Source organism: Eptatretus burgeri, chromosome 10, assembly GCF_056783735.1.
Source record: "Eptatretus burgeri isolate ZD-2024b chromosome 10, Ebu_testis_v1, whole genome shotgun sequence".
Classification (NCBI taxonomy): Eukaryota; Metazoa; Chordata; class Myxini; order Myxiniformes; family Myxinidae; genus Eptatretus; species Eptatretus burgeri.
Window position 1 is genome coordinate 29,598,911 of NC_140970.1, and position 12,694 is coordinate 29,611,604.

At 39.5% G+C, this 12,694-nt stretch overlaps 1 protein-coding gene across 2 annotated transcripts in view; it reads right to left on the minus strand.

The window, feature by feature from the left end:
• Window positions 1-12,097, minus strand: part of TMED2 (transmembrane p24 trafficking protein 2) — a 30,216-nt gene extending 18,119 nt beyond the window's left edge. Inside the window, exons 1-3 of one of the 2 annotated variants that reach the window (XM_085897661.1) lie at window positions 12,079-12,097; window positions 11,581-11,762; window positions 5,539-5,734 (exon numbers count right to left, since the gene is read on the minus strand). In XM_085897661.1, the coding sequence (XP_085753787.1) occupies window positions 5,539-5,734; window positions 11,581-11,751 (367 nt within the window). In that variant the 5' untranslated portion in view covers window positions 11,752-11,762; window positions 12,079-12,097. Of the gene's footprint in view, window positions 1-5,538; window positions 5,735-11,580 lie in introns of both variants that reach the window. The other variant, XM_085897660.1, reaches the window with a different exon arrangement.
• Between the last annotated feature and the right edge of the window lie 597 nt (window positions 12,098-12,694).

Genomic DNA, 12,694 nt, shown 5'->3' on the forward strand with positions numbered 1-12,694 from the left:
TGGATGAGTGTCTCGAATAGCTTGCACCAATGAAGGGGATGGAAAGAAATATTATCGAAACATTGCCTTGTTGGAAAATATTGGGATTTTTAAACTTTCTTATTTTTTTTTTTTTTACTCTGGCTTGCAGTTATAAAAATTATATTCTTGTTTGTTGTTCATAAAGAACACAATAGTTAGCCGAATTATATTTTTCCTGTCGTTCATAAAGAACAATAGATAGCCAAAAAATATTCTTACTTGTTGTTCATCACGAACCCTAGTGAGTTAAAAATATATGCATCTTTTTCGTGTGTAAAATAAATTTGTGCGAGTCGTTTTTGAAAAGTAATTTTGCTTCCTCATGACCTATACCTAAGTCATAATTGTTGAAATGTATCCACTATTTTACAGAGGGGTGGGGTATTGGTGGGCCGGTTAGGATGGTGGAGAGGGGGCTTTGCTATGAGGTTAGAAGGTGCGGGCAGAGCCTCCATGACGTTATGGCCACTTGGAGCTGATCATAAGAGTGGACCACCTGTAGAAAAGACTCCTGCCTGCCATCCTGCCGATCCATGGATACGCCATCTCTCAAAAGTTATTGTGTGGCTGTGGTGTTCCTTCTCCATTATGTTTCTAAGTAACAGAGGGGCAATTGTGGAGCTGTTGAACATCTCCCAACACTGAACAACAGCCATTGTTGGTGAAAATACTTTAAACAATCGAAAGTAACCTTTTAAAGTATTAAAAGATGTTGTTTTCATTCTATTTATTCATCTTCAGAATGGAACATCTGGCTATCAGAATGAAAAGATTATATATATATATATATATATATATATATATATATATATATATATATATATATATATATATATATATATATATATATATATATATATATATATATATATATATATATATATATATGTGATAAAGAACTGCCTGTCACATTAACCAAAAACAGATCTTCTTGCTGATGAAAGATCAATGCTTTGCCAGTCCAGGGAGAGAACACAGTATGGGGGGGGGGGAGGGGGGGAGAGTTTTTCTGTTACCTCAAAGGGAAAAGATTTCTGAGGATGGCATCTCAAATAGAAACCTGATGAAATGGGAAATCATGAAAACAGATGACAGCACAAGAGGAGCAGAACGAAGTATATGTGTGTGTGTATGTGTCTATGTGTGTGTGTATGTATATATATATATATATATATATATATATATATATATATATATATATATATATATATATATATATATATATATATATATATATATATCAAGCGAAACTGCTGAGCAAGCCAGAGTTTGACTGAGCTGGTATACTGTAGGTATTCTGTGCTTTACTTACTCTCGTGTATACACTTTTTGGTGTGTATTAAAAGCTCTTCTCTACTACGATCGGTGTAGACATTGCTTGATTTCAATCAGCCGTGAAAACCTGATCTCGACATACCTATTGCCGAGAAAGCTTGCCTCGAGCTTATTGCATGCAAGTGTACCAAGTCCTGCAGGGGGAACTGCAAATATTATAGAACAAATGCCACAATAAAGCCAGTTTGCACTGCCATGTGCATATGTGGTGGCACTTGTTATGAAGTACAACTGTTTTCACAGGAAAATCAAGGTAACTGCGTCGTCAGCAACAATGAGAAACCAGAAAAACCTATATAGGTGGCATGGTTGTGATTTTTGTGCCACTAGGGGGCATATATAGGGGTTCATTTAATTAATCTCTGGCATCCTTGACCAGGTGTCAAGGTTTGTTCCGAAAATGTTTGATACATTCAGGAGTTGTTTGCATTAAACTGAAATATTGAATATTGACCTTTTTCACTTTCATACCCATATTGGAATCAAGTATGACAATCAGATATGCCTCTTACAGCATGATATTTGATGCATCTGATGCCCTTGAAAAAGATGCCATCTGGTTGATTGGCACTGAAAACATTGCAATTGCTGTTTGAATGTTTCTATCATGATTAACAACAGAGAAATTCAATATTTTCCGATTTGGTGGCCGCCATCTTGAATTTCAAAATGGCCGACATCAGGTTTGCATGGAAATGACTTAAATGAGTTCCTTGATCCTGAAAATGTAGGGTTAGACCTTAAAATAACTTTCGTATCTGGCTTAATTTTGAAGTTATAACAAAAAGTCAAATTAAAATGGCAGCCATATTTAAAGTCAAGATGGTGGCCACTCGAGGGCATGGACTTTTTGGGGTCCATTTTTTTAAGATCACTCAGGGTAGTAGTATCCCTGTGCAAAGTTTCATGCTTTCTGCAAAAACTGAAAGATTCTGGTGCTTAGCCACTGTACTATCACTACCTCCCACTTTACAGATGTTATTACTACTGGTTTCTTTACTTTATTTTAGAAATGCGTTTATATGCTGTTGAAATTACACAGAATTATTATTCTTGTTTTTTTATTCTTAGGATTTGTGTTCCATTAAACACGAGCTTTGTTAACCCCACCCCCCCCCCCCTCTTGGGTGGAATGACATGGGTACAGAATGGGAATCTGAAGTAAAGTACAATCTTTGCTGAAGGTAATCAAGTGACAAAATTGATGTGACGGTAATTTGTGGTACTAAAATGTCCTGCCAAGAGTATGTGACAAGAGCGTCTTTATTAACTACGAGCAAAGCTCCCACACACTGGGTGGTCGAATTTATGCATTACTTGCTGAAAAGAAGTATTAGTATAATCTGTATTTTGTAAGAAGACCAGAGATGTAAAGTGTGAGCTGCATCTACATTCACGCTTCATGTATTTGCGTTAAAAAAAAAATATATATATATATATATATATATATATATATATATATATATATTCTTTTCTGATACTTCAGGACTGGTATCCTCTATTCACCTGGGAAATTGGAAATCAGCATTACATAAAAACGGTGCAAAAACATATCTCCTTAACGACAGCCCAATTTGCTTGCCGTACTTTCAATCATCAGCAAGGTCATGGAATCCATCATCACAGTCAACATAAAATCATTTCTTTTCTCCAACAGCATGATCTCAGATCATCAATTCTGATTCAGACCTGGTCACTCACTCTACCTTGGACATGCTGCTTCGACTCTCCCAACAATGGTGGAGGCCCTCAATATCAGACATGAAATCAGGGCCATCTCTCTGGACATATCTCAAGATTCTGATAAAGTCTGACATCCTGCCCCACTCTCCAAACTGTCTGCCTATGGAATCCAAGGACAACTCCACTGTCATTAGGCTCCATCTCGTTATACTGGTAAATCAATATTATTAAAATTAAATGAAAAAAAAATGGTCCATTACATATTCATATACGACAGACACATCATTGACACGGAAATTTTTCAAAGCATTCGCACATGGGGCTGCTTCCTCCCCCCCCCCCCATGATGAGAATGGATATTTTACCTCCAAATTAAACTTGTAATAAAAATTATTTTGTTTTAAAGTGAGATCAGTATTTGTAATTGGCATAGGTCAGAATCCATCACGATCACTGTTCCGGTATGATCATACCAGTATTGCAGATCAATGATTTAGCACAGGATTTCCAAAGCACATCCGATTCATATAAATAATAACCAATTGCTTTAAAACTAGCCATAAGGGCAAAGAAAAATGTGATTGCTTGTACGGTGCTCGGACGTTGAGGGTGAAAAGTTTTTTTTTAATTTTTAAAAAAAGATACTGTACTTATTTCCTGGTACGTCTTGACGTCATACGTTTCACTGTTCCAGTTCCATGTTTAACTGAGATGCCGAGTGCATCAAAGGTTTTAAAATCATGTACAGTATTTAAAGATTGTAAACACCTTTCTTTGATTTGTTGGTGATATTCCAGGTTTTTTTTCATATCGATTTTTTTTTAGTATACCGGTATAATCAATATGAAAAATTATATCGATGTCACCAGACCCTAACTCTCATGAACAATGTGTGCCTCTCAACTGAACCCTTTCATCTCTTCTCCGTCAAGGCTGGAGTACCTCAAGGCAGTGTTCTTGGCCCCATATTATTCCTAATCTGCATCAATGATCTCACCGACTCTGGAAAACCCTCTATCTATCTCTTTGCTGATGACTCCACCCTCTGCCGTAACATCTCTCATCCTTCTGACAGACAGGCAGCAGCCTCTCCCCTGAGACCTTGACAAAAATCACAAACTGGTCAAACACAATTTTGCTTCTGTATGTGTAATTATGGGGTATTTAGCACAACTAACACAAACGAGCACTTGTAGAATCTGCACAACCCTAACCCTAACCACATTGTCCACCCTTTGCATTCTCCCTTACCCCTCATCGTTACCTGCATCCCTTGTTTGGCAGTCTCAGTCGACTTTCTCCCTCCGCCCTGCGATTGGTGTTTCTCCTTTCTCCTGCTGTTCCCTTTTTATGTTGTGGCCTGATTTGTTGTGTGTTATCGCTCTTTCACAAGCCGAGACCATGTAAAAATAAAAATGAGAAAAAAACAAACAAACAATGCCCCAACATTCAGGGCATTTTCAGGAACACATCCACTGCGAATAGTGGAGTCCTACAGTAAGATTCTGTGCCCCAATATCAGTGTGTGTGTGTGTGTGTGTATGTGTGTGTGTATGTGTGTGTGTGTGTGTGTGTGTGTATGTACACAAACGAGATGTTCTATGATCGATTTACAAACTTTATCAAGGTGCCCACATTGTATTGGTACTATACATACTTTATATATGAACTAACATTCTAAATAGTACGTACTGTATAGAAATGTGTTTTTGCTTTCGATTGGCCCCGTGATTGCCCTGCACGAACAGGGCTGATAATATTCCACCATTAACCACAGCCATATAGGTCTTCTTGCGAGCTTGGCTGCCAGGTAACTATCATTTTGCTGGGGCGTGGCTATGCCGCCGATGCTGTGCCCCTCTACTAGTACATTTTGCTGACCTCGGAAAGATGACAGGCTGAATCAACCCCACCTGGTGTTAACTCAATGGCCCACGGGGATCAAACTCAAGACCCTAAGATCCCAAGCCAGCCACCCTAACCACCAAACTTCATATAGGTCTGATTGGCCCTTGGGTAAATGTTTCTCGTGCCCAGGCCCATCAGGCCGATTGACAGTCAAAATCCTGCCAACCCCTCTGATCCCTTTATAAAGGAATGCAGTGTTGCATACTTTTTGTGGTATCCCTTCAAGCTATTAAAATTTTGATCAGTTTGCACCTTCCCACAATAAAATGCAGTAAAATGGTCTTTAAACCAAGTTCGTAGCTTCAACCAATTTTGAGTTAGGGTGTCATCAAAGAATAAGAATAAGAAAGGGCACTTTTGTGTCTCATTTTTCTTGTTCCAGCAATGATGTCTCAAAGTTTAATGAGTGTTACTGGATGGGGAATTCTCCATAGATGACTGGAAGATAACAGGTTTATAAGTTTTATTTGGTTGATTTATTTTGAGGATTTAATTTGTATTGAGCCAATGGAGTATTGAGGCAATCCTCGATAAGAAATCTACCGAGTTCTTGATCAGTTAAGGATGAAAACAAGGTCCAACCGATCGTACCTTCAGTATCCGTGTCACCCTCTTCACGCGGTGCTTCACCCACATCAATAGAAAACATAACGATTTTGGGAGTCATGGTAGACATCTTGTTTCCGAAGCAGAAGCGGTATGCGCCATCTGCATGCGCTGAAAACGTGTACTTTCCATTTGACTCACGGTCACCTTTGTAGATCTCTCGACCATCTGGGCCCGTTATCTGCACAACACAAACAACATAATTGTTTAAATTTAGTGGATATGTCCATCAAGAAGAAAGGGGGAAAAACAACAATTCCTTCAACCGAATAAACAGAGCCAACAATCCCGTGAGTCGGGCTTGAAGCGCCACCCACCAGAATGCAGCGATGTTATCTGGCATAGCAAGCAGTGACAAAAGTCTACTTTCTACTGGCCTCGACGGAATAAAAGTTGCAAGTAAATGTAGACAGCATAAGCAGAATTTTAAGACATCGTTAATTATGCTAATGAGGTTTGGTGATGATGTATAAAGTGGTGAGAGAGGAGATAGGAAATGTCAGACTATAATACAGTATTATCTATACTAGCAGGTACTCCCACCCTTCAGGCGTGCGCACCCTTCTCAGCACACCTTTGGCAGACAATGCACCATGCCAGTCTTGGAAATGCACTTTATAATTTTAAAAAGAAATTTTATTGATCACAGCATATCATGCTCCCTAATATAAGATAAAGGAAGATGATTTGCAATACCGGATATCACTAAAGGTGGCGCTAATATATAAATAGCCATATACATACACATCTGCTCCATTTTAGATATAGATTTTAAAAAACAACAAAAAAAACATTACAAGTGAACTGACTGGGCAAGCAATGTTCAAAGTTACATATTCCACAAACATGTAAACTAAAGGGTTATGTTTTCAAAATGGTCCAAATAGGGTATAATTTTAAAGTTAGTGTAGTTTCCAGATATTTGGTTTATGAATATATTTTGCAGAGCATAAAATAATAAATCTAACCGATTACAATCATTTGATGATGATAGGATTTTTCTTAACATAGTGTGTAACTTCTGTCAGTATAATAAATGTTACTTTTATCCCCCCCCTCTCCCCCCACCCCCACAACAAGATTATTAATTTTACAAATAACCACTTTGCCGCTGTATGTCAGACATGAAAAAAAGGCATTTGCCCGACTTGTAGAAAAATACAAAATGCCAAAACCAAGATTAAAAACGTATTTAAAACCCTCCATACATGCACATGTGAACTTCGATTTTTTTTTTCATCACTCTTAGTGAGAAATCTTAAAGTACAACACTTTTGATGTACTAAATACTGACTTCATCAGATATTTCAATATATTTTATCCAAACGAGCACAAAATATTTTTCGCAATGTGGCGAGTGGAACACATGGTTTGACAAAAAGCTCCATTTCTGATACCGAGTAATGTCATGCTCAGTATGACGGCAGATAATGCCTCATACTTTGCGGCATTATGGCATGACGTCGTGATGTGGCGTCCTCCTCAAACGGTCTAGACCAAATCTATCATGGTCTAGATGGCGTATCCAGCTTGACCAGGGCCACGGTGGCAGTAACATCACAGCGCCAGGAGACTGTTACCAAGTTGCCACACTGGAACACGCCTCACCGCAGTAAATGGATTTTTATGCTGCTATAGAACTATATTCTTTTGAACCGGAACACAATGAAGAAGAAAAAAAGAATATTAAAACTGCATCTACTTCAGAGAAACAAAGTGACAGTGATTGTGTGGAAGAGATATGTTGTGGTCATGGAAAGCTGAGACAGGTGTGAATGTGCACATTGTGAATACCTACAACACAGGAATTTACCATTGGGTAAATTGAAGGAAAAGAACGGTTCTTGCGTACCTTTAATTCCAAGGGTCCATAATATAGAATGGTGTACCTAGACGTTCTAGTTGCTCTTTTAATTAATATATTGATGTAGACCGCATCGGACGAGTTGGTGCCTGATAGTTTGCAGAACAGGTATTACATTTGTTTTCGGAGCTTTATGTTGAATAGTTGATACACATTTTAGACCATTGGTTTGTATTTCACGTCATATCCTCATTGATCGGCCTGTCTTTATTGCTCCGTTTGAAAACACAAAGGTTCGAAGTGGTCTTCGCAAATGATTTTTCTTTTTGAAGTAAAATTTTAAACAGTCACATATACTACTGTTGAATACTAAACTTAAAGAAATCTGGAGGAATCCCGACATCCTTGAGGCATTCTATGCTTATCATGTTCACCACAGAATAACGGATCCAAGATTAGATCAACTGTAAATCTATACAAGTCTGAAGATGACGATGGTTCACGAGCGGTATTTGACGATGTAGATAGTTTCAGAAGTCAAGGATGAGACAATGTGATAATGTTTGACCAAGTTATAAAAATGATCAACATGATGTGGTGCGAGTGACAGGTTATTAGCTGCAAAATGTCGAAAACCCAGTTTCGTTCAACAACTTTAAAAATTTGACCTTTGCATAACCTTTAAAGGTCACAAAACAATGTTGTGGACATTAAAATAAGGAAACAGGATACGTGCAATAGCTTATTGGAGTAAGTTTGTCGAAGAAGGTCGAAAACCCGGTTAGATTCCCACAACTTTGAAAATTTGACCTTTGTGCACTTTAAAGGTCAAAGGTCAAGGATTATGACCATTGGTGCAAAACTTCCTCTGGAACATTCCAGGAACAATATAACGCCATATAGGCTATATGGCATTTCACACTCCTCGGATTATCCATACTTTGATGAAATCAGCGTAAAAAACAAATTTGAAGGGGGCGCCACGGGCAAGGTGTTCGAGATAGAGCAAAATGCTTTCAAGACTTTAGGTGGGGAATGACCTCAAGATTATGCATAAAAAATATTGTCCTCCTGGCTCTCAAAGTTTGGACGGTTGTATGATTTTTATGTCAAAATTCGCAATTATGTCAAAACACATGTTTTTTGGGCGTGGCTCCACCAATAATGGGCGCACCACGCCCATTTTCAGGAAAACACAACTAGATCATGATATAAACCTCCCACCAAAATTTTGTCAGGATCGGATCAAAACCCACGGAGCTATGCTCGGGACAGACAGACAGACAGACAACAATAACGAATATAGTGGTCACTTATTTTTTTCGTGAAAATATTTTTTCGTGAACCAATACCCCAAAGAGGAGAATAACACGATCCTTCCTTCGCTCCCGTCTGGAGTGGGTGTACAAGTTGCAAGAAATGTGCAATAAATTCTCCATACAGCAGTCTGTACAATACAGGATGTATTCATGTTAAAATAAATTTTGCAATAAGTCTGCTGCGCGCTCAGTATATGATTAGAAATCAAAGTTGTTAAACAATTTGGTTATATTGTTTTTGATGAATGACAAAACTTCACCACTGAATGATGCACTCAAAGGCCAAACTGGTGTTCAATTAGACCTTGCATTCTTCATTAAAAAAAAAAAAAACTTGCGTTATTTCAGAAGCACACAAACTGTTCTGCAAGGACATTGAAACATCTGCATGGCTTCAGTGAGATAGTTTGGAGAATTGCGGTCTAAACATGTGAAGTTGTTTGTCAAGAGCCCACACAATGTGCCTGTTTATATCTCCCTTGAAAATGTCAGGCTCATCACCCCCTCTCTCAAACAAAACCTGCACAAACGACAGACAACATATCTGCTTTAACAGGCACGATTTTTTGATACCAATTTCAAAGAATGCATGAGTGGAGTGTCCAGCTTGCAAGGACAAAATTGAACAATTTGGTGCAACTGCTCAACATGACTTGCCAATGACATAACATCAGTGGCAAACCTGCGAAGGAGTACACAAAGTTGAAAACACAGCAAGTGCTGAAAAGGCTTTTTCAGAACTGAAACACCAATTGAAACAGTTGTCAAGTGATGTGTATGTCAATATGAAGCAAGCTGCGCACATGGATCGTTTGAATGATGCAGTGGATTAGGAACCGGTTGTCTTGCATGTGGACTTCTCTGAGAATGCTGGTCTGTACAACCAGAACAAAATTCAAACCAGTCCACTGAAACCAAGGTCAAGTAATGCTAATCACAGTCCATGCTTTGATTCAAGCACAGTAAAAAGACAGATAAAGCATCGCCATCATTTTAGATGTGGTTCAACAAAGCAAGTTAAGTGCATGGAAGACAATCTCTCACGTCAAGCAGAAAGAATAGTCTTCACTGTCTGCACCAGCTCACAATTCAAACAATGCTTCCTCTTCTCAAACCTTGCTGTATTGGAACAGGATTTCGACATCAAGCTGAACGTATGGTAGATGGCCTGGATGGTAGATTAGAAGTCCTCTGTCTGGCGATAGGTCTGCAGTGGGATCGGACGTGCTGCAACACCAATGTCCTCCTTTGAAACAGCAGTTACACAAAACGCAAGCATTCACGTACAATTCATTTCCAAGGACGCCATAGAAGAGAAATGGGAAATTTTGCAGGCTCATTGGAGGAGCATCCTCCCTGTTCCAAACACTCAGAAAATTAACTTTGTCATGCTAAGGGAGTCACATTACCTGCTTGCTACCGATATATCCAATTCCCTCCAATTGAAGCAGGTTTCAATCAAAGAACAACCCAAAGATGATATCAATGCTTCCATGAAATCTCTAGAATCCATGGATAAATCACTAGACTAGATGATCCCAATGAAAAGGCAGAACAACTGCAAACTTGGGGATTGGGTAGATGTAATATGGAACATGAGGGCAACAACTTTCTTGGTGAAGTAGTGGAGTTTGGTTAAAAACCTTGCTGAGGAATTGAAAGAATGAAAAGACTTTTTCAGCAGAATAGACACCGATAGGACCAGGGTCATAACCTGAGAGTGAAAAGTGGAGAGGAAGTGTCCACAAATGGCTGATCAAATTTTCTACTACACAGAATATATATTCAGAAGATAGGACCACTGCAGTTGTTGGAAATAAAGGACAGTTTACTTTTCCGTATCTGTAAACTTTCCTTTTAAGAAAGTTATACCTAAAGTTATGTGACCAAAAAAAACCAAAAAACACTCAGTGGTGTAATGGTTAGGGTTAGAGCATCCGCTTTGAATCTGGGTTTGTCCGCTTAGAGCGTTAGAGTAAGAGCGTCCGCTTTCTGCATCGATTGGCATACGTGGGGAGGAGGAAATTCCTTTGAGTGCGGTGAGAAAAGAAGTGCTATTGCTGGTACCCAGGGCCGGTGCAAGACTATTTTGCGCCCTAGGCAAGGCCAGCTTCTTGCATCTCCCCCCAAAAAAGTCATATGCCATAAGCAAAAGAGGCATTAAGATTTGCGGTTCACGGGCACCAGCAGTCGGTTCGCGGGCGCCAGCAGTGACCACTATTTTCGTTGTGTCTGTCTGTCTGTTTGTGACTCTCTCCAGAGCATAGCTCCATGAGGTTTGATGTGATCTTGATGAAACTTGGACACAAGCTAGATATCATGGTCTAGTTGTGTCTTTTTGTATGAGGGGCGTCCCACGCCCACCTAAACTTTTTATCGATTTTTTTTTTCTCGCAATTTAATTTCCTAGAAGCTGTGCGTAATGTCCATAAATACAACATATTAAAAAAATCCGATTTGATCCGGTCAATTTTGACAGAAGAGATAGGTTTTTACGGTCGGGCTTCCTCAATAACGCCCGCGAACCATCGTCGCCTCTGGGCTCGTCATCATATTTTTGACAAATTTGGCCGATTCAGCCAAACGGATGACACAACATAATCAGCAAAAGGTACACATTTCAAGTTTGAGGCTCAAATAGTCCACACTTTAAGTGCAGAACAGAAGGATGACTGGTTTATGGGAAAAGGGTGCATAAAGAATTCCGTTTGTTGGATTGGAGTTTCCTCTGGACACACATGATACTATAAAACGCCACGTTGGATGTAATCGTTTGCAGTGCGTGTCCTTATTGTGCTCTGCCAGGCTGGAGCAGAGATACATTTACATCGGTCCACTGTCGGTTCCATCGCACTCACGAGTCACGATTAAAGATTATACGCGCGACAGCCACGGCTTCAGCACCTCCACGTCGATGTCCAGGAACCCTCCTTCGGCCACCTCGAACATGAAGCCCAGCTTGGTTCCAGGCGCCACTCGCTCGTAGAAGCACTCGGATGCGTGCGCGTCCACACTCACGAAGTACGAGCGGGCCGGGGCGACCAGGGCGAGCAGCAACAGCAGCAGGGGATGCATACCGAGGAGGGCTGGGCAGAGCGACATTCGGACAAAACGAGACGCGGATGCGTGGACACCCAGCAAGATGTGGACAGAAAAAAAATATATAAATATATATATATATATATATATATATATATATATAAATAAATAAATAAATAATCTGCTGCAGACACGCAGGGGCTGTGGTAAAGACGGCCGTTAAATAATCGATATATATATATATATTTATATTATATACAGCCGACGATAAAGAGAAACTCGTTGAACACGAACGAAGAAGCGAAAATAAAACTGCTGTTCAACACAAAACGTCACGACTCGAACAGGATACAAAGGCCTCACGCCCTCTCACGCTGACTCGCTTGCGGCGCCACGTGATCGTTATTTTTTTTTCTGGTTTACTTCGTCTTTTTCATTGAAATTCCCGCACGACCTATTTATTATCGAAACATAGTTATGACAAAGGCCGTTATATTGATTTTATAATTATAATAATATTGTATCCAACCCGCGTGACACAAGTGTCCTTTTCTCGCTATGTGCGTTCTGATTGGCTGAATTTAAATCACGTGACAGGATATACCCACCATGTTGTCGAGAACACTGTACACGTGTACAGTGTATGCAGTTTGTGTAATATTTTCCTTATTTCCGCTTGTTTGCATCGCGTTTGATCGCTGTAAACTACATCCGTGACGTTGTGCTTGAACAAACAATTATTTTAGTCACGTGTTTGTTCGCAATCAATGATGTTAACCGTTTTCGCAACGTTGGAATCGATCGTAATATTATTGCCACGTTTTGCATAATTCTGACCAATCGGCCTGAGGCAAGGGCGGAAACAACGATACACATCAAATTATCCGGGACTTCGGGTCAACCTGCTTGGCTTTGTATTTTCAAATTGATATCAATTAATATTTTGTGCCTTTTTTCCGATAATCTGTTTAAATATATA